This window comes from Chroicocephalus ridibundus, chromosome 5, assembly GCF_963924245.1.
Source record: "Chroicocephalus ridibundus chromosome 5, bChrRid1.1, whole genome shotgun sequence".
Taxonomy (NCBI): Eukaryota; Metazoa; Chordata; class Aves; order Charadriiformes; family Laridae; genus Chroicocephalus; species Chroicocephalus ridibundus.
In genome coordinates this window covers 22621865-22644365 of record NC_086288.1, presented here as the reverse complement: position 1 = coordinate 22644365, position 22501 = coordinate 22621865, and the positions used below count along the sequence as shown (strand labels likewise).

Below are 22501 nucleotides of genomic sequence, written 5' to 3'. Positions count from 1 at the left end.
TACAACGCATCTGGGGAGGTACCAGGAACACAGAAAAGCCATTGGTATTAAACGGCTCCCCCCTCAGCTGCGCCAACAGGGATCTCCAGCCCATCCCAGCTGTGTAACATGATGTTGGTCAAATCCCTCTGCTTCTCCTTGCCCTCTCATCCACTTGGCCTGCAAGATCATCGGGGCAGGCTCCTGCTGTGCTCGTGGCATGTCTAGCACCGCAGGACCTGCAGCTCCCCTGTGATGCAATTAAAGTAAACGAAGATGTGAGACAGTCTGGACCTTCCAGCCCAGCAATGTGGGCGGAAGCAGAGCATGAATTTCTATTACTTGTGTTCACAAGCACTCAGGTTTTATGGTAAAAATTTACTGTTGAAATGTCGCTGGTGATAGCTTAAAAAAGAGAGAATTAGGGAAATTTTTTACTTTGTTGCTGCTATGCAGACCCTCATGAAGTTTTTCAGTGATCTGTAACAGCCTTTCTTCGAGGCAGCTGAAGACTCCGTTTCATCTTTGTACAGACAAAACACGAAATCGGTAAACTTGGATTGCCTTTAGCTTGATGCCAGCACTTCAAAGTAGCTCAGGAGAAAACCGTCCGAAAGACCTGAGCAGTTTGTACCCCATTTCCAACCCGGATGTGCCTAGGACCCACTCTCCAAAGCAAGTAAGTGCCTAAAGAAGTGAGATTTTCAAAGAAAGATGCCTAACTCCCAAACACTTCAGATCTCTACACATAGGGCCCGTAAGACTTAGTTTCTTATATCCCTCATGAAATACAGATCATTCTTTTTCATTTTACCAATTCAGCTGTTGTAAGAAGCTTAACTCTTGTGTTAGCAACAATTCGTGCCTGACAAAAATTACTCCAGAATGGGTTTTTTTCCCCTGGTAAAGTCTGTGAAACCTATCAGTGCTGCAGTAATACTGTGTCATTATCTGCAATACATAAAAACCATCACTTAGACAAGAGAAAAGCCTTGGAAGAGCCTTAGCTCACAGGAAAATGGAGCTGCTAACTGGAAAACTGAGATTATATTCACTAGCAGTATAAGCAATAAACAGTTGAAGCAGAAATCATTGGAAAACCTAGCCTAGCACAGCTCAAGATGCTAGATCTAAAGTGCTTTCTCCAGATTTGGATAAATTCTTCCGACTCCTAGCAATAAGGGATACAGCCCATTGAATTTAAACTATGTGACTCTGATCCCTCAATAGTTAACGGAAGACTGGTACCCTGAAAGAGCAATTTATTCCCTACACGAACAGGTATTTAAGGCAGGTGAGGCTCCACCATTTCCTGAAGAAATATCTTGCTCTACTGACTGTGGAGGAAACATGAATGATGGCTCAGGCGGGGGCTTCACTTCCAAATACCTGAAGTTAAAAAGCCGATCTTTAGTGGTTGCGTTATTCCTTTAACCTGTGAAATCTTACCTCACCTCCCCTGTGTTTCTTTGCAGACCAGATGATGGATAGTGGATGGTCTACCAATCCATATAAATACCTAATTCATTTTCTAATCTTAAAAAAGCCCTGACTTTACCTTGGGGCAAAGACTTCTTAAGGTTAATTACACATCACGTAAAACTCTTTCAAAATCTTATTTAAGTTAGATGTCTTTCAATTTCCCAGAGTACTTTCTCCTTCAATGACGAGAAAGGAATGTTCATATTACCTTCTATATTCCTGTGATATTTCCAGACCAATAGTTTTTAAAAAAGTTACTAAAATTAGCTACTTATATCCCTATTTAGATCCTTAAGGAATTTCAAGACCAATGTGTCCTAAGCTCGGAACCCCCTTTTGCTCTGCCTATCCTTTTAAAACCCCAAGATGTATCTTTTTGACACAAGGCAACCAAATTGCCAGAATATACACTGACAGCCCAATACAGAGGCACAGACAATTTGCAACTTATACGGTGCAAATCGCTCCCATGTATGTTCATTACCAATATCCTGGATTGCTAAAGCCTTCCTTTTTTTTTTCAGCAGGAAAAGTAAGGCAAGAATTTACCTTCACACACAGATTGGTTCTAAAATGCTGCTGAACAGAGAAAGCCTGTTATCAAAAAGCAGCTATTTGCCTCATTTAAAAAGACTAATGGTCTTTTTACATTCTGAAAAGAGTTTACTTTTTTTATTTTTGATATTTAGCAAAGTGTAGGTTTTGAGCCACATTTAGAGTAAAACTGTGCCTTGAATAAAACCCTACGTAACTGATCAACTTTAGGTGTTAGGTTTATTCAACCCTTTATGGTTTAACTTTATCTAACTCGAATTTATTGCTCTTTTGACAATTCAAAGTATTTTCCCATCTCTCCGATAGCAGGAAAAGGCTCAGTAAGCACATGGGCTCAGTGCTCGGGCCCCAAAATAACAGTTTGGCTAGCCAGCAAAAACGTCAAAGTGAGTACACAGGACCTTTAGTAGCTGTTACAGGTGATGAAACCCAAATAAAAATAGATGGATGATGTGCCCCCTCGAAAGCATTCGGAAAGACCTGTGGAATTCATTTTAATATGGCGCAAATAAAGCAGAGAGACAGACATTTCCTGCAGGCAAGCATGAGACACAAAATAAAGCATGGTATTGTGTCTCCCCACTGCCTGCCAATACGAGGCAGTAGGGATGTTTGTTTTCTTCTCCCCACCCCCTTTTTTTTTTTTTTTTTTTTCAAATTTCAAGGATTAGAAAAGATTGATTTATCGAACTGCTGAAAATCTACAGGAAGGAGTTGGAAAGTCCAGCACTGCCCTCATAAAGCAAACGGGTTCATCGGTAATTAGTGAAGGAACGTCTTCATGGTGAGAAAAATCAATTGCAAGCAATAAAGGAGTGCTTAAAGGATTTTGCCTTCACATTTCGTGACAAAGTTACCACCTTGATGGCATGAAGCCAAATGTCTTCCTAATCGCCTTCCTTAGGCTGCTGGTGTTCATCACACAGCTTTCCCAGCCTCACCTTCTGGCTCCTGCATTGTCTTTGACAGGAGGTAGCTAGTCCCGGGAAGACTTCTGTAACCACCATGGGGGCCAGCGGGCCTGTCACAGCTTCATTTGTAGAAGAAACCCCTGGCTTTACATGCCTTGGAGATATGTAAAGGTTGGGGTCCTACCTCCTGGCATAAGGGAAGTTTTACATAGATTTAAAGCCACTTCTGACTTCCACCAGCAGCTCTGAAGATTTTATCCAGACAAATGAGGCCAAACCTTCCTTGGTCCTGCGTGACACCCAAGCCCAGGATTTGGGGCAACCTATGCCTGATTTTTTTCTGCCAAAGGCAAAGCATCATCCCTTTCCCCCTCAACTCATCCAGGGAAGTCATGGCCTGCTTTCTGAGATTTGTTCTTAATTATTGCAATTGGAAAGAGCAATTCTGTTAAGCTCGTCTCATTTTCTGTAAGTAATTAATTACCCTCAGAATTGCTTACCCTGTTTATTTCCTTGCTCCTAACTTTGCAAAGGCATGGCACGATTATTCAAACCACACTGATGTGTAACCACATATCTGATTGTTTCCACACAATGCAGATTCAGGAAAGCCTTTAGACACATTTGTATTATCCAAATAGCACCAGCAGGGCTTGCTGACAAAATACTTAAAATGTATGGCCTTTTAAAACAATAATAATGATTTATGGGCTCACAGAAAGACCTTAGGTATTTAATATCTTCCAGGACACTCTCTCAAATCAATAACTGCTGATTGATTTTTTTTTTTTTATAAATTCAGAAAGGACAACACCTGTCAGTGGGAAGATTAGTGCTTTACAATCACCATTCAACATTACTGCAGCCATCACAAAAAACATAGATAAACAAGCAAAACCCAAAGCCAAAAGAGTCAGATATTAACCCAACCCTTCTGTGAAAAACTCAAACAGCAGCAGATTGCAACAAACAAAATCAGATGCTGCCATCAGCGTCACTGGGCAAAAAAGGCACCCAGACAGAAACGCAATCTCACGTTTTTTCAGCATCGGCAGGGTTTCTGCCTCCGAGGTGCTCACACAGTCTGCACTCTGGCAAAATACAAATGTGCCATATCTTTTCTTGGTGGGAAGCTTGTAAATACTTCATTTTGTGCCAACTCCAAATGATTGTTCTGGGTTTGCTTTCGGCTGCCTGTTCAAAGTTTGCTCATGCAGAGATGCAGATGAAGGCTGTATAGGAGCAGCAGTGAGCTGCCCGGGGGACTGGGAAGCATGGTGCTTTCTTACACAGGATCCAGGGAGATGCTAAGCTGACTGTTGGGCTTGTGAAGGCATGATACTCTCTCAAGGCCATATGAGACACAAAGATCATAGATTTTCAGAATTACACAGATCGTTTGGTCACCCTGGTAAAACACTCCTGTCAAGTTATCTGGTGACAGAGAACGTGCTGCCTGCATGTCCCAAGCACTGTTAAAACAGACACTTCCTTTCTCATCCGAGCTCATCCAGACCCAAACACTGGCTTGGGGGCTCTTTTTGTTCCCTAGGATCAAATTATCCTTTTGCAGAGTGGGAATCCAGGGATGATTCCTCTCCAAAAGGCATCGCTGAAGCTGCTTGTGCTCTGAGCCTGGTGTCCCCAGAAGTCAGAGGAGTCAAAAAATGCTGCCTATAGCACAGCTGGCTGAGGAGGAGAGATTTTCAATGCCCTATTCTTGAAGAGCCCGCTCAGTTAGTCTTTCTATTTTGTTAGTAGGGTTGTATGAAAATCTTAACAGAAAGCTCATTCTTTACAGGCACTGCTATTTTATTTAACATTATAAGTTATAGGTAATGGCCAGCCAGGATTTCAGGCCATGTTTAACAGAGGTTCACTGTGGCTCCTGTAACTGTTTGCGTTCATTACCTTGTGTTTCGAACCCTTTGTACCTCGTCCTTTCCACCACTCACGCCAACCCACGCACCTCCTCGAAGATGCACAGGTGCACGTAACCTCCTTTCCCTGCTTGCTGCTCCAAGAAAGGAGCCTGCACGTTGCCACTGACCCCCAGCCCTTACTTCGCTGGGAACTGAGATCGCTGACGATAGAGGATTGGGCCTTCTGGGCCCAAGCGCTGTGCTGGGCATGCTCCCAAGAGCTGGACCTCTTCGTTGTACTGCGTCCTTGCTGTGCGCTCCCCAAGCAACTGTGAACCCAGAAGGATTAAAGTGCTGCTGTTCTACAAGTCAAGTCCCCTGGCTGAACCCAATGCAATATTCAATTCCAGACCCTTTGGCATCACGAACTATTTCCAAGATGGAGCGTCTTACGATTAAACAAAAAAGATCTGGAAACCAATAGATAAATTCAAATCTCAATAGAACAAGTTGTAAATAATCCTTCTTGTCTCCCTAGTTTCACTTGTTTCTAAAATGGCTAGAATAAAGCATGAATTAATCTTCTCTTAGTAAAAGGATACATGCTAAATTATTGTTCTGTATTGGTAACGTAAGCTCTTTCTACCGAAGAAGCAGAAAACTTGCATTTTCAAAAGTCTAACTTGTTCCTCCCTGCACCAAACCCAGGATGTTTACTTTTTCTGCATTTCAATCAGCTGAGTAAATAAAACTAAACTGGTAAACCTCCGTTCCTGCCAGCACAATACCGCTGTGTTAAATCAAGGGTTTAATTTAAACATTTCCGCAGATGATTTTTGGAAGTTCTATTTAACCTTTGTTTTCAATTTTCTACCTAACTCTGAGGATTTTTTTATGACTTAAGAAAACCCACAGGACTGAAACAACAAGCTAATCTGGGGGCTGGGATTAGTCACGTCTCTTTAAATAAAATACATATGTTGAAGTAAGAAAATGAGCAGATAATCACTTACACCCATACAACATATGGGAAGAGCAGGATATGGCAATGGTTTGTAAAGCAGGCATATTTTCAAGAGGGGCTTCTCAGTTTTGTGCCTGACGCTCCTCACTCCTCACCTCCCCCAGCCTGGGCCAGACTCCCTAAAGGAGCCCGGACTGGGCTTTGCGAGGTTTTACATAGTAATAATCAACGTTGAGTCTTTGCGTTTATCTTCTAATTTTAGCTTTTAGGTTGCACATTCTCAGATTTATTTCTGCATGCCCGTGAGCAAGAGCCTCCCATGAAAAAAAATAAAGTAATAACCCAGTATAAAGGAATACGGTATGAGTTTTGTTTAAAGTCAGAAACTTGGGAGAACATACACTTTTTTTATTCATCCATTAAATCGGGGTTGTGTGCCTTTAGCCCCAGACCATTTGAAGCTCCCATGGCAGCCGGCGAGAGGAGGGGGGCTTGTTTTGGTCATTTGGGGATTGATTTCTGAAGGCTGCAGTGCAGGACATATCTGCATTATCCCCATTAATGGGATTTCAGTGTGTGTTCTCATGAATCCGGCCACAAGACCTAAAAACATTCTCTCCTGTGTGTTCGGAATAAATAACTTTTTTTCCAGGGTATTTCAGGTTTTTAATATAGTACTTATTCTATTGTTCAGAAGATGGGATGGGAGTAGGTTTCCACAAGAGGGAAGAAAGCTGTAACAAGACTACAGTGATTAATGCCAGGATTAAACTATCTCAAGGTCCCTAATTAATAGTGCCTCTTCAGCAACAAAAGGAGCTCCCAGCTAAGACTCTGGGTCTCCCTGTCTAAAAGAAAGACAATTAAATTTCCAGGATGACTTTCAGGTGGGTTTCTATTGCACTGGATGAGCTTTTCCAACAAACCTGACACGCTCCTCTCAGAAGAGGTCCCCATGAATTGTGCTTTCTAAAGAGCATCCAGGTGGCCAACGGCACAAGCCAAGCTATGCCCTGGCTAAAACAATAATGCAATAAAATTGGACAAAAAGAGAAGCGAGCCGACAAAGCCCTTGGTTTCCTGCCTTCTTTCTAGTGGGTCCACAACTGCACTTGGCAGCTATGGCCGACGCATTGCCCTTCCAAAGTAAATAAAATAAAATCTCGTTGCCACATACTGCAGCGCAGAAGAATGTCAGGAAGTCTGGTCTGGCCGGGGGAAATGCTAACAAACCCAACCGCAGCCAGGCAGCGCCAGGGGGAGAGGGGACAGGCGCCCACGGGAACTTCAAAGGAAAGGTTACGTCTGTAAGGAAGAGAAAGGATGGCTTCTGGTCTCTGCTAGGAGAAAGGAGGTTTCACCCTCTCCCCTCTGGCCATTTGGAGAAGTCCTGTGTAAGTTCAGGCGCAGCAGCTACTCAGCCCTGTTGATGAATCCTTTCAATCCACCTACAGGACTTGTCTTTTGTTAAATCAATAACCGCCTTCCTCACCCAATTTTCTACCAGTTTTCCATGTCAGTAACTAAGACGCACCACATTGTGCACAATAACAGCGTACAGCAAAGACGGGACCCCAGATTTCAGCAGATATGGTGAAGAGCACATCTGGATTACCAGCAGTGTAGCCCCTCTTTTCTTCCCTCTACTAATGCCACAATGACTCCAATGAGTAGTATTTCAATGGCTGCAGAACAAGCACTGCAGAACTCCTGCACAATGCAAAGGCATTTGGGGAGGGGGTTCATCTGAAACCCTCCGCTTTGCACAGAGAATGGGGGCATCTGCAAACACATGGATGGTTTGTCATGCTGCACCATCTGGCACGGGTCAATGAAAACCTGGTGTGCGAGGACCACAAGCAGCCACAGTACATGCCTGATCACCTGGGAAGGAGTTGATGGATGGAAAACTGAAGAACCATGCTGGACTATTCACATATAGCTGTATTTTCCTTTGTCACATAAGGCTTCCCACAGGAATGTGAATATAAAAAAGATTCAGTGTACTCCTGTCTATGACAGTCTGAGACTTTTCACACATCTAACATCTACCCGGCACAATGGAAAAGTGCGAAGGAGAGACTTCGAGCTGCTCGACTCCAGAAATCACTCCACAAGGCAGCAACCTCCGGTAGAACAGCCTCACAGCTGCTCTAAAGTATTCCAGCTGGTAACACGTCCTCGCAAAGAGCCATCTGCTAGCAAGAGTGCATCAATACCGCACTGATATGCCTATAGTCTCCACCTCGCAGGCTGTGGATGCAAGCAGCACAGCAGGCTTTTGCCATCCAAAAAGCTTGCGTAGTCCCTGGCTTGAAAGATCTGTCTTCCCTGCGAGCTCGTGAGGGCCGGGGGAAGCAATCCTCCGAAACAACGCCCTCCTGGGTACATTTGCTGACAGTGAATCAGTTTGTGCTCATGAGCAATTTCATGCACCCTTTGCATCCCCCTGACATTCTCAGATGGGCCATGAGCGAGATACAAGTCATGTGGGCGGAGCTACCAAAGCTTAAACGATGCCCCTCACTGCCCATCTCTGCTCACTTATGTTTGTCAACAAGCTGCAAAAAAATGAAAACGCAATGGCTACAGTGGACCTTGAGCACCCAGAAACAGCCATTGGAAAAGGCTGGGAAGAAAAATCCCCTCTCACCCTGTGTTTGGGGAGGCATGGGCAGAAGCTACATGCACCACCCAAGAGGCAGCCATTTCGGCATCCACGTCTGTGTCACTTCATACTAAAGAGATCTTTAAAAGGCAGAAGAGATCCCCAGTGTGGGTGAACCCGTAAAATTTCTGTTTAGTCGTACTGAAGGAAGAAATCAAACTGAACTTTTTCAAAAAGTCCTAGGTAAAAGGATGCTACTCTTGGTGATGGTACCTGTTGTGAAATGGGAGCTAGTCTGTCCTCCTGGCATCAGCGGCAGGCACAGAAACTCTTGCAGCTCCGAACAACATATCCCACGTACGTGAGCTCACATCGTCTCCTGGCTACATGTCTCAAAAGCAGGACTAGAGCATGAACCTCGCTGTCTCAGCGGGCGCAACCTACTGAATCGGCTCAGTACCAACCTGCCATAAAGGAAGGATGCTTTCAGCACAAAGGGAAGGACCAAACATGTGGCTACCCTACTTCCCTCTCGAAAGTGCTGGGCTAAGCCGGAAAAGTTAATGTGGGTGAAAAATAAACCCGCTCTGCACTCACCAAATCTCTTGCTGGGTAACCCCTAGGTAACCAGTGCTCCACTGCGGGAATGTCAGATTCTCTCATGCTGGCACAATAATACAGGGACTGTTCCTGAAGGTTGGGGAAGTTTATTTTTACAACTTTGCACAGTGCCTACAAATCTTTCAGCCACACAGCATCTGGTTCAGGCACTGCCCTTTGAATGGCTTTTCTGTTGGTGCAGTAATTAAAGGTATCCCAGGTGACACCTGATCCCTTATCAAGTTCATTAATTTAAGTGGAGTTATTTGGCTCTCTATTTTCTATACTTCATAATGTATTTCTAACCTTTAAAGTGACATAGGCAAGCACCAGATTGCAGGGGCGCTTATTAACAGCCTATTAAAATATTTTATGGCCTTTATTTTTACGTTGCCATAGGGAATCGAGTATTTTGCTGTTGTTGAACAGGCTCAGGATTTATGTTGCGAGAGCTTCACCACAGCCTAACACAGAGCAGTGCTAGGAAATGAACGGGGAGAACAAACTCCCATTCAGCTCCCCATGTGCCGTAAAGCTGTCACACGCAGATGGTAGCAAGAGGCCCTCCAGTGCAGGCCCTCCGTTTGGTTTGCTGTTTTAAACATAAACTGGTAAGACAAGATGCAGGGCTCTAGGAGCACGCTGAGAGCCAGCAAAGGCAGCACGTGTCTTGAGAAACGGATCTGGGTGTCTTCTCACCAAGCATATAGACCCACGGAGATAAGCTCAGAAAGGATCTTCCCGGTCACCTGTGAAATAACGTGGTCTGTGGCTTTTTATTCCAGAGCTGCTGTACCACATCCATATTTTGCAACTGAGTTAGAGCCAATGACTTTGGAAGAAGACCACGATCTCACATGGACAAAGACTACGATTTTACCCAGAAGATGACAATGATCTTAACTAAAAGTTTTCCAGAGATTGCAAGCCACTCACATCCCTCGGAAAGCTCCCTCAAAGGTGAATTCCCTTCTCTGTTAAAAATCTGCACTTTCTCCTAACTCAAGTGTATCCGATAATGAGACAACACATGCCGTGGATTTAGAGACTTGACTTTGTCCTCCTTAGGGATTCAGAAATTACAATCAAGTCCCTCCTGAAATTCTTGTTTTGATAAAATTCCTAGGGTGAGCTAGGGGTCTTCCCCACTTTATATTATGTTTCTCTTATTTTTTCAAGCATAAAAAAATAATTTCTAACAAAGCAACACATTTGGAAGGGTATCAGCAACATACTTAAAAGTATTTTAATTGCTTGTGTTTTCAAAACATTTTAATGAAGTCAAATCAGGAATAGACACTCATCTGCCAAAGAACCTATAATATATTTTACAATGACATTATAATTGATGTAACTGGTTGTAGAAATTCCTGGCATTTCAAACAAAGATACTAGAGATTAGCACAAGCAAGATTATTCAGTAGGCAATTATTATTTCTGCTTTAATTATAAGGGCTCTGTTGTGCCCCCCCCCCAGTTTTTAATTTAAATGTCACACTGCAAGGCTTTCTAGACAGATTTTGTGTGGGTAACCCTAGAAAGACTGTTCTCAGCGAGCAATCCCATAGCATTAATGCATGACGAGTAGTCATATTAAATGTCCCACTCCTTAAACGCCTCATCCAAGACTGACTGAAAGACTATCACGCTGGCATCAGTTCTGGCCATCCAGGAGGGACTGCTCCTCCAGTTTCATCTTATAGCTAAGCGATGGCAGGAGAAACAGAGGCACACCGCAGAGCAGCCTGCCCACAACCTTGTCGGGGACAGACCGTACAGGTCCCCAACCTCACGTCTCCTACATTTGTACAGGCTCTGGTCTCCTTTCCTCCCAACCCCTGAAGAAGAAGCTGCACCTAAAAAACTGAAACTTCACCTGAAGGACTGTGCCAGGTCGTGGCACGTCAGCAGCGCTGCAAGCCTTGCCTGCTGGGGAAGTTTTAAGGGACTGACCTAGTTTAAATTAAAGCTGCATCCGCGAGAGTGGCTCAGCAGTAAGAACAATAACCTTGCTGAGAAATGTCTTGCAACTGTGCAATTCAGTCATCTCGTAACGAGCTCCCCCCGCGACTCTTCTCCTGCTCCCACCATGGAAGAGAGGGGAGAACCAACTTCCAGCCGTGTCGCCCGACGCTCTCCTTTCCTGGGCAGGCAGCAAAGCGCTGACTCCCAACAATTTCCTTCTCCTGAAGTTCATTAGATGCTTTTATTAATTAGCAGGCTCCCCATCTTATCGTGCACTGCACCTGAAATCCCACTTGTATTTTTGAAGCGAGTAATTAAAGCCAGAGGTACTTGAATAAACAAGCACTGATGGAGACTAATATTCTATCAATATAATGAAGCAGCTCACTAGACAGTAAGATGCCCAGGCTCAGACCTTAACTGAGTCCAAGGGCAAAACATGCCTTGGCTGGCACGCACATCCTCTGATGTGGGCACCCCCAGGTAAGCTCCTGGTAACTTTGCTGAAACTAATCAGATTCTGGGGAGAATTTGGGTCATTAAATCTGTCAGGGGCCAAAACAAACAGAAAAGAAGTAAGGCTGCCACCCTCAGAGCACAGGAAAATAGTAATGATCAACAATTTCAACACCTTCCCTGTAGAGACTGCAATAATTAGCCAGTAATTATCGGGCATGATTTCCTTTTACGTGAAGGGACTAGGAGGTTACCTGCTTCAAGGACAGCAAATGCAACTTTGCTTCTTTCACACAAAATCGAATGGAAAATACCACCGCTGGCAACCAAATCCCGATAAAGACAGTGCTTCATCATCAGCCATTTTTTGGTACCCATCAGAAACCACTCTGCAGTGCCATAACCCAACATATTGCCCCTGGTTATTACTGCTGCTGGCAGAGTTGGTTCCCCTGTATGCTCCTCAGAGAGGAATGGGGCACAAACGGCGGAAGACAGAAACAGGCAGAGAGAAAGAAAAAAAACTAATCACTTACTTGATATTGTCAAGACATCCAGATTCAGGTTTCAGTATGGCAGTATGATGGAACATTTTATAGAGAGCGATCCCAAGGAAGATGACATTAAGCTGCAAAGTGGGGGAAAGAAGAAAAAAAAAAAAAAGGGTTACGTGACACGGCACAACGTGATGGGGAGAAAGTCAAGTCAGCTGCTTCTCTGTAGCAGATGAGTTGCTGTAGGAAATTAGCTCTCGCTACAGTTTTATAGCGACTGGGTCACAGAAAATTGCCAAGTATTTTATAAGGCGTGCTGGCCTGTAGACTGCAGGATTGGTGATGCCACGGCGCTACCAAAGCTGTAGCGCTGCGTATGTTACTGATACGGGGCTGGTTCCAACATCAACTCTACTTCAAATGGCATTATGGAAAACTGAAAATATTTACTGTAATGACTGTTCGGTGTCTGAGAGATCAGTTGTGAAAAGTCATACCAAGCACCTTGCTTAGACAGCTCCATTGTAATGAAGCAAAAAAGCATCTTTTTCTGTGAATGTATCTTTTAAATACGGTGTAACGGGGGAGATGGGCAGGGAAATCAGGACTGCAGAAAATGCTCAGCATAATACAAAGTTGAAAAATAAAAAGGAAAAAGAGTTTGGTTTGTTGCATAAAAGATCCAATGGTGTTTCAAGGCTGCCAATTCCGGGAAAGGAGTTCCCCCCAGAAGCCCAGGCCAGGGTTTGAGACATAATCAAAAAGGGAAGATATCTTTTTATGAATGAATTACTTAAGGGGGAAAAAACCCAGCAGTTGTAGCTGGTGGTGTGGCTGCCTCCCTGATGTGGAAGGCTGCTGAAACGACCCCCAGTTGCAGGAGAAGCAGGAGAAGCAGGGACAATGTCTGCATTGAAGTGAGAGCGCCTGGTTTGCTGCGTTAGCCAAACTGTAGTCTATTCAAAACAAAGGATGGTTTATTTAAGCCATATTGTAGCGATTAAAGTACAAGAGAACTCCAGCTGCCTCCAAAGTTGGGTTCTCTACCTTGTTGCTGTGTTAGCTGATACGCTGGCAACGTGCTAACTGTGAAGTCACACAACCTTCAACTTCTGCCAGGGAGGAAAATCCCCCATCAAATCTTTCTTCCAGTTTGGACTTCATTTCATTCCCCCCACCCCATAATTCCCTTTTTTTGCATGATCGGTGCAAAGCTTCGGTCTGGAATTCAAAAGAAGGGGTGGGGGGCGATCAGGGGCATCAAAATAGAGTTTGTCACTTCTAAATGTCCAGTGGTAGAAACCAAACTCTGCAGGTGCCTGTTCCAAAGCTCCCTGGCCCATTTTGATCAACTATTTTGTAATGCCAAGAGCCTCTCATAATGAGGGTCTAATTGCTTGTGCCAGGTGGGGTCAAAGAAGAACATGCCTTTCTCAAATTAATCTGTGTAAATTAAAGATAAAGAGTAAAGGGACAGCAAAAGTTTTATTTCTTGACCTGAGAGATGGGGTAGTTAATTAGGAGTTCTTACCATAATTATCAAGGTCGCCGGTCCTATAAAGCTCCAAATGAAGTAGGTGTCAAGTCGGAGCCAACATCTGTAATGAAACACAGGGGAGAGAAGGCATTCAAGGACTGCACCCAGGACATACATCAAGACTGAGCGAGTGACAGAGAAGAATGTGAGCTGCAAAACACGCCGGTGGGAGACAGGAAATATTACATTGCTTGTTCATTTAAATGCTGAATTATGTGTCCAATTTCTGACAGCGCTATTGATGGAGTAAGATAATTACCTCTGGAGGAAGCAGGGAGAAAATGGCACAAGGCCTAGTTACTAAGGATTTCTGCATCTGTCGGGAAAAAACCTTAAAACTGTGGGGTTTTTTAAGGAAGGGGTCCGATGAGCATCCATGGAGCTTTTTCTTTGCTTTAAGCTCCTCTTCCCTCTCCGGCTCTGACACAACACAAGCTGTCTGTCAACTGTCAGGCGAGATGACATTTCTCCGGCAAGCAGATCAGAGCAAATTTGGTGCAAATAGGAAGCACAATTTGGATAACAGAAGGCTGAGGTTTAATTAGGTTCAGCAACTTCCCCTTTAGAGGGTTTTATTTCCCTGAACCTCCGGAGTGTTTTGTTTCCACTAATGTTTCAAGGGTTGCATATGGTCTTCGCTATCACATGAAGTTGATTCATGGCCTAAAACTAAATTATTAATCGCTTAATTTCAACCGCATTTAATACTCCCCACATTTTTTAAGGCCCCTGGGAAATTACATTTCCATTCCTAGTTCATTCCAGGCGACAGGAAGATAAAATGGAAGTGACTGGTTACAAGACAGACGAATATAAATTCCAAGAAAGTTTTGCACGATGTTTAAAATAATAATATCTTGTCGTGTTTGCAACGCTGCAAATCACAGCTCCGTTAATACACAGAGGACTAAGAAAGCATAAAACCACTCTTATACTAAACATCCAATGGAATTTCATAATTAGGCATGCGACAGGAACTGTATATATGAATTTATCCTGGTGGAAGAGAAAGCAGTTCTCACGAGTGACAGCTCTAGTGCGCATGCTGAATGTTTTTTCTCTTTCAATGGACTCTGCAACAGGCAGAAAGGTCCGTGCCAGCAGTCCCGTGGAAGAGATTAGCAGGAGCTGCCTGCTGAGAGAATAAAACATGCCCTGAACCTCTATGCCTGGGAGAAGCCAAGATACGAATAAATTCAAAGATGTAGATAAAGCTTCTCACTTCCCTCCCTGACCATATAAATTTCAGGTCTCGTCAACGTTGAAGGTGTTTCAACATATATATATATGACTGTACCGCTATTTGTCACAAATTAAAATACCGTCAGTTCCATGACGGTCACTCCTGAACTGCCTCTGCAGCTGTTCATCCAAAATCTTCATGTGACAGCATCAAAATCTTAATGCGAGAGGCAAACAGAAGCTTTCAGAGCGATTGCAGGGAAATCTTGTTTCCTCTGCGGCTGCTGAAGTTCAAGGTGATTTAGATGCAGCTGGTAATGGAACAACACAAGTGACTAGAAACTATTTGAGTCTGATTTCCTACAGGAAAGGGTTTATGCGATCATGACATCTGTGTATCACCCATAATAACGTCTGAAATGTCGCACAATTGCAACTAGATTTGACAGAGGAATAGAGGTTTCAAGGATAATGAAGTCCCTGTAAAAAGTCCTTCCAACCATCCCTGAAAAAAAGACATCTGCATAGCCGCAGCTCACACATCACACAGCATTTCAAACCTACCCCATCCCATAGGAAAAAGGTAGTGCTTATGCCTCAGCTGCCACATATAAATCAGGGAATACGCAGCCCCACAACTTTTTTCTACGGATAATAAGAGCGCTGGTGTGTGGGAGAGGACTCAGAGGGTTGGTTTTGTTTTTTTTTTTAATTGAAAAAAAAACCAAAACAGTTTAACATTCAAAACATCCCCCAGCCCCTGCTGCACAGGAGTAGTGGGAGCACAGTGTATTTTAATTGCCAAGCAACTTGATTTTCCTTCAGCACAAAGAGCTAGCCAGCTCCTGGAAAGCCCAGGGAAGAGGAAAGACATAAACCCTCTCTTTACTCCTTAAAGCACGATGGCCAGCCATATGGTTGTATCCGATGCAGCTGGTTTTGAATGCATATAGATTGGGACACGGGGAAAATCAGCGAAAGCTGAAATACGGCACGAGGGAAAAGTCCTGCTGGGCTGAGCAAAGAAGCACACAGCAACTGGTTTCCTTTCCAGCCAGCCAAATGGATGAAATTTTCCACCCTGTTCCCCTAAAAAATCTGTCTCTTCAGTTGTGGAGCACAATTTAGTGACAAGAGATGGATGCTGCGGATGGGAAACAGCCGAGGAGCCAGGTCCTGACCTCAGGAGAAGCAGGGGCCAGGCATGGAGCAAAAGGGTCCCCTTCCAACGAGAGATGGCTTCATCTAAGCAAGTGTACAGCTTGTTAAAACCAGGGAAGGCTTTTTTTGCCTCTCTGCACGCTTTAAAGAACGTGATGTCACTTTCTATTTGTTTGAATAGAAAAATCGGCTTTCTACAAAGCCATGTATGACACTCAGTCTCGGGCGACTAAACGGAAAGCTGCAAGACTGCCTCTAATCCACAGAGGGACTTTAAAAAGCCCTTTTTTTGTGGTCATCAGGAAGAGATGCAACTTTGAACCTGTTTAAGTCATACCTCATTAAAAATGCAAATTAAGACCAAAACATCAAAACACAGGCATCCCGCCAATTGCATTGAGGAGCTGTAAATTGCTAATCAGACAAGTACCACACTGAGCTTTTCTTCCCTTAAAAGACAAAAACCCACACGCACAATGAGCTGCATAAATGAGCTCCTCAAAACAAGGAAGCAATCAGGCAACTCACTTCCCAAAGCTGCTAATCTTGGGCTGCTGAGTTACTTCTGACCCCCCATGCGCAGCTGCACGGTGAACACGGACTCGCCACATTACAAGTTTAGACTCCGCTGCCATTAAGCAAACGAGCTGCTTCAGGGCTCAGTACAAGGCAGAGCGGATTATCTGGAAGTCTGCGGAAGCGGGGAACGCTGCTCAAAACCCCATTGCTTCTTTCAAGAGTCACACCAGCGTATTCAGTGCTCGTAACGAGCTCCGTGGTGCTGCTTTCCTTTACTTTTTAATTTCCTCCTCTTCCACAGTGACAAGTCGCTATATTCACCTAACGCTTTTCCCAAGTAATAAAGACTACAAAGAGTTTACTCTATTTTCCGCATGAGGAGAAATCAAATACTAAACTATCCCTGGTGTGCATTAAATATAACCAATAAACAATCATTAGCTGCCATTGGACCATAAAATTTGAAGAGCCCTAAACATCTCATGTTGTTCATGGGAGATCAGCGGTTTGTTTCATGTGGCTCTACAGGCTCCTTGTCTGGGTGCAGTAACGGGATATGTATGCACAAGACGTGCCTTTCAAGGGCGCAAGATAGGTTCTGCTTAACGCAGTCCAGCGTCCACATTGCTCACGCTTCCTCCTCCAATCACCCAGCACGAGCACTGAAAATAAAACAAGTTCAGTGGAGCCACCCAAGACAGACCGTATTGTTAGAAGCTATTTTCGCAGCAACATTAACATGCATAAAATGTCGGCGACTGGCTGATGGAGGCTGTGTACATACACTGGGCTTTCATTTTGCTTTCTGACAGCTGGATTGCTTACCATGTGTATCCTGCTTTATAGCATACCAAAAGGAGGGAGGGGGGAGGAGAAACAATACAGAGATTCGTGTCACAATGAATTTGATCACCACTGGACAAATATACCTACAAGTACATTTTCTAAAATATATTGAACCATTCAAAGTATAGCTGCTTACCTCTGAGATTCGTAAGAGGCATTGATATGAAACCCAGGACAATACGGGAATATGGAAATCTTGCTGTCGATTTTGGACAGCCTGCTACTTGAGTGAGTCCTCTCAAAGGGAGGCTGCTAAAGTCTTAATCCAGCTTTTACTGAATTTTAGACACAAGTTACTTTCAAACACTAACAACAACCGCAAATGCTATTTTCCCTCTGCATTTTGCAGCATTGCCCACCATAATGCTTAACACCAGATTCGGCCAGGAGATGGATGGATTCGGTTAACACACAGGACAAGGCAAATGATGTAACTTTTTAAAACTGCAATCACAGTATCTTCTTTGTTGCAGCAAAACCTGAGACGTGGCCATCTAAGACTCTGCAGCAGAAGACGTGGCCCGTAAGAAACGTTGACTTGGAAGTTCAGGTGAGCATCGCCAGAATCGCCTTGGCAATGTTGGGGGACCACACTGTCTACAGTGGGGCTTCCTGCTTTTCACCTTTATTTTAGAAATTACAATCAGAACAAGGTGAGATGCAACATTTCTGATTTATCTGGGGGAAAGGGCAAAACACGGCTCAGCTTGCTCACGTGAATAGTCCCTGCCGGCCTGAAAGGGACGGAATCACCAATGGAATTAGTGGCATCATTACGCTGCTGCTTGGTTGTAAAAACAAATTAGTCTCCTAATATGAGTAGTTTGAACTGCTCTTAAACAAAAAAATGGTAAAAGGAAAAGGATAAATTCCTATCCCTGGAATAATTAAGTATAAGAGGGTATCTTTACTGGGCATCCTTACTGGGCAGCTACTCCAAAATGCCAATATGAATACTAGGACATAGAATGCTTCAGAAAATTACAAGCACCAACTGATAAGCAAAGAAACAGAGAGAGGAACAACTGCCTGTTCCTGGCTATGTAAGCCGGGCATGTGTTACAGGAGGGTTGGATTTAGAAAGGCAAATGAAATCAAGAAAACCTACACTGGGTGTCTAAGAAATCATTCTGAGATGTATGAACGGTGGCACCAAATGCCAAGCAAAAAACAAATAACACTAACAGCTCCATAAGTCCTGCTTAAACAAATGCAATAAATAATGGAGGGAGGCAAGTAATATATTCCAGAGGATGTTTTACAAAACCCGGCAAAACCAAGCAACTTCTTGCAATCAAATTATGTATGCCTGGCATATAGTTCACTACAAATTCTAATCAGTTCTACCCTTCTAATAACATTATACAGAAAAATACATCATCATCCATCAACCAGATGGAGCATGATAGTTATACAAAACATATTGTATGGTTTTTATTTTCCACTACGAGAATGTGATAAAATTGTGCACTCTGGGATTAGAGATTATAAATAAATATTTAAGGCTCTGCAAATATTTATTTGTAAAATATTGTATATACATGTTTAATCATTAAAAATACTACTTTATGCTGTGGGGAGGGAGAGAGATTTTACTGGCACAGACACAGGACTGCTGCCTCCACAACACAAAGATAGCAAAGTTTTGTTGTTCGCCTTCAGCAAATTTTAGCCAACCTTTCTGCCTGTACCTCCCATGCCATGGAAACATTTGAGCATCCAAGGCCTCTTGGGAAAAGCCAGCGTATCCCATGGAATACCTTTATTTTGCTGTGCTTCAGAAAGATCCATATATTCATTTAAAAGGAGCGGAAGCGTTTCAGCAATGCAGAGCTGCCATGGTGCTTTATGGGAGCTGAGGTTAGGTGCTGTATGTTCCCACGCTCTACAGCCAGCCTGCTGCATGCCGCAGCAGCACAGCTGCAGCTCCCACAACCGACACTGGTACTCTGGTTGTCCCTACAGAGCATCATGAGGGACTTTGCAAAGATGAGGGCAGATGCAAATCAACTGCTGTCTCACATCCAAAGCAATGCCCTGGGCTCAGGGATGTCCTTTTACTACAAGGGAATGAAGTAAGACATTTTCAACACCCAACAGCTATAGAGCACTGTAAAAGAACACAGTTGGTGATAGCTTTCATCGCAAACCAGTTGCAATGCTGGGTTTTCTTGGTAGGCAGCCCAAAATGTTGAGAGAGAAGTCAAACGGACTGCTCTGGTGCTAAAATCCCTACAACAGTAACGTTGCAGAAGTCACAGGTTGAACAGCGGGGAAGGCAGCCACTAGAACACCAGATGGCAAACCAGACCAGTGTGGACACAGATGGCTTTCCAGGGAGCTGGACTCACGGTCTTTTGGCTATAACATGTTTGACACTCAACATGCCCCATGTAGGCCACAGTGAAGAGATAGGTCCTCCACAGAAACACCACAGTAAGAAAAGAATTGTCTAAAGGGACAAGGGAGAATGTTTCAATACTTGATTCAATGGGAGCTTATAAAACACTCAAGAGCGGATGTGAACAGAAAAGTTTGTTGGGGCAGAAAGCAGGTGGCAGCTGATGGAAACAGCCTGCTCCAGAAACTGTAATCAGCTGTTGTGTTACTTATTCTTAGCCCACTAGGCCTGTCAAAGTCGGTCAAACTACTTTGGATAAATTGGTAGAGTTCCTTGAAAACTTACTCCCTCCTACCTTTATCTGTGGGGGCCATTTCCTTTCCACAAAGTATGACACTTACACAAATTCAGGTTGCTATTCTCCTACTCATGGGAGGAACACGATGCAAATATCCAGCTGGGATCCAAGCCTACCTGCTGGCACGGTAATGGATCACGAGTAGCTCTACTGCTCTACAGATTTACTTCTGCAAGGAATCAGGTTCATCTATACCAAAAAGGTTTCAGGCAAAAATTCTACAGTTGAATTTAACAGAATATTAACTGTTAATCATGGCCTGACCCAATCTATGCTAAAAAAGAGCTTTAAAAATGCCACCAGCTCATTGCTATGTATGCCTTCAGATTGAGCCCTTAGCTCAGTTAAAATGACAGGAGAAAGGCAGCCTGACAAGGGGAAGCAAAAAAAAAATAATAAAAGAGTCAATAAAAACACATTGTTAGTGCTACTGTAACAAAGCTGGCAAAGAAAATCAAAGGCTCGATTTCCCCTTTGTTTTCCATTAGACGGTGTTGCATGATCATCTAAATTGTGCTTTGATACCAGCTTCAGCAACACTGAAAACATTTAAGAATATTCATAATGATAAATGATGTAGCTGTTCCGATTTGCGAAGAGTCTAGAGCACTCCACAGTCACCACCTATTTTGCTTGCAGGCTCTGTTAATTTGATAGAACACATAAAAAAGGGGAAGAAAGCTGTGTTTCATCATCCACATGAGAAATACTCTTTGGTTAGAGAAGGATGACCTTGCTGATACAGTACCAAGCTGTACTTGGGACAGCCACCTCTGCTTATGTTATGCAATGATGTGATAAAATTCTCCCCGACTGACTTCCCCAAGAAAATACCTTTGCAAACCATTTCATAGTGAGGAATTTGTCCTGTATCATCACGGACTGCGTTGGAGACACAGAGATAAGGCAATGCATGCCTCCTGGCTGAGCTCTCCCTGCATAAGGCTCCTTTGCCTGACAGGTCCCTGGGTTCTTCACTTCCCTTTGTCATCCCCACTCCCATTCCTCCTGACCAGATCCAAGCAGTGCCAAGCCCCACTCACACTTTGTCTGTGCCGTAGCTCCGGTAGTCCACCGCTGCTGATACGGCCACAATCAGTGCAGGCATGCCATAGCCAACCAAATAGAAGTACTTCCTCCGGGAGTGTTCGCTCTCGAAAACCTCCACCAGCATGATGTAGAGCTGCACCCCCTCCAGGAACATCCAGGTGAAAGCCGCCAGGAAGAAGAAGTGCAGGAGGGCAGCAAAGACGGCACAGGCAATCTGCGTGCGGATTGAAAAGAGCAAGGAAAGGTGTTTGTACCGTGCAGAATTAATGCAACACTCTGGATTACTCTTACTGCGAGTTTAGTAAGAATAAGGGAGTTCTTATCTTCCCTTCTCCCCAAAGGAAGAACTTCTTTTTCACTTGGAAAATGTGCGTGAACTATTTTAAAATAGACACATCTCTGCATATACAGATTATATTCGAAGATACAAAGGTAGGTATGTACACAATCTGGAAAATAAACATATAAAGATGCACATAGTATAAATGCATTTTTACAACCTGCTTATTAAACATCCACGCGTGCGTTATTTACAAACAATGCACATATGCCTCTGAAATCACAGCAGGCATCAGCATTTGACTCCCAGTTAACAACCGGGGCCCAACCCTGTGAGGACACATGCACGGAACTAAGGCAGCGCTGGAATGTATCTCACTGCACGGTCAAACATCCCATACGCACTGAGATGAAAGCCTGTGGCAGGAGCAGAAAGTGGTTTGGTTCTTACCGGCTGGTCAGTTCGGTTGATGCCGATGAGGAAGAGGAGTTCTGCCACAAAGAGGCTGATGCACAAGTTCTTGTGAATCGTGTTGCGGTCACTCTGCAGCCCACGGAAGAAGCAGAAGGTGAAGATGCAGATCAGAAGGCAGACCAGTGAGAGCAGGATGCCAACCCACGTGATAAAGTCCAGGAGCAGGTCATGGACTGCATCGCTGTGCTGGAGATAAAACCAAAAAAAATCATTAGTTCTATGCTGCATGACTTCTAATCCAACCCAGACACAAAGTGAGGTTGTCTGAGACCCTTCCCCAAATATTTGCATCCGCTGACCAAGCTGTGGCGCAATGGACCTGTAGCAAAAAGACTAAATGGACCTAGATTTCAATCCTGCATCAAGAAACCTGCAACCTGAAACACAGACTCCAAAGCTTCTGCCAAGCTGTAGGTGCCCTGAAGAGACTCAGACCCCAAACTATCCTAGGAACAACGATGCTGTTGTTGAAAATACTGAGATGTCATAGCCAGCCTTGCGTGCAGCTCCATCTTTCACAAACAAGGCAAAGGAGTGAATACATAGTATAAAGAACCATCAAACACTGTCATTCAAGTGTAAAAATGTTTCCTGCTACCAACACCAAGGAGATTACAACCATTTACCAATAGAGGAAAAAAAGACTCTCTTTAAACGTTCACAAAGGCGTAGGAGCTTGGAGGCTTTGGACAGACAGAGATCACTTAAATGTCTTAGGTTAGGTTTTTTCACTGGGGAAGGAGAAATAAAATTTGATTTTTCTTTTTCAAACCCTGGAGCTCTATTTTAAAACTCCTGGGAAGCCAGATTGATCCCTAGAATGCTACCCAGAAAAAAAAAAAAAAGACAGATCTTTTAACACAAATTTACTTTTAAA

The 22501-nt window shown here is 43.8% G+C and overlaps 1 protein-coding gene across 23 annotated transcripts in view; it reads right to left on the bottom strand.

Annotated features, from left to right (window-relative positions):
- ADGRL3 (adhesion G protein-coupled receptor L3) overlaps window positions 1-22501 on the bottom strand; it is a 524984-nt gene that overhangs the window by 43465 nt on the left and 459018 nt on the right. For all 23 annotated transcript variants that reach the window (XM_063335276.1, XM_063335273.1, XM_063335277.1 and 20 more), the window contains 4 exons: window positions 21601-21810; window positions 20864-21084; window positions 13408-13474; window positions 11919-12010 (listed from right to left, as the gene is read on the bottom strand). In XM_063335276.1, the coding sequence (XP_063191346.1) occupies window positions 11919-12010; window positions 13408-13474; window positions 20864-21084; window positions 21601-21810 (590 nt within the window). The remainder of the gene's footprint in view (window positions 1-11918; window positions 12011-13407; window positions 13475-20863; window positions 21085-21600; window positions 21811-22501) is intronic.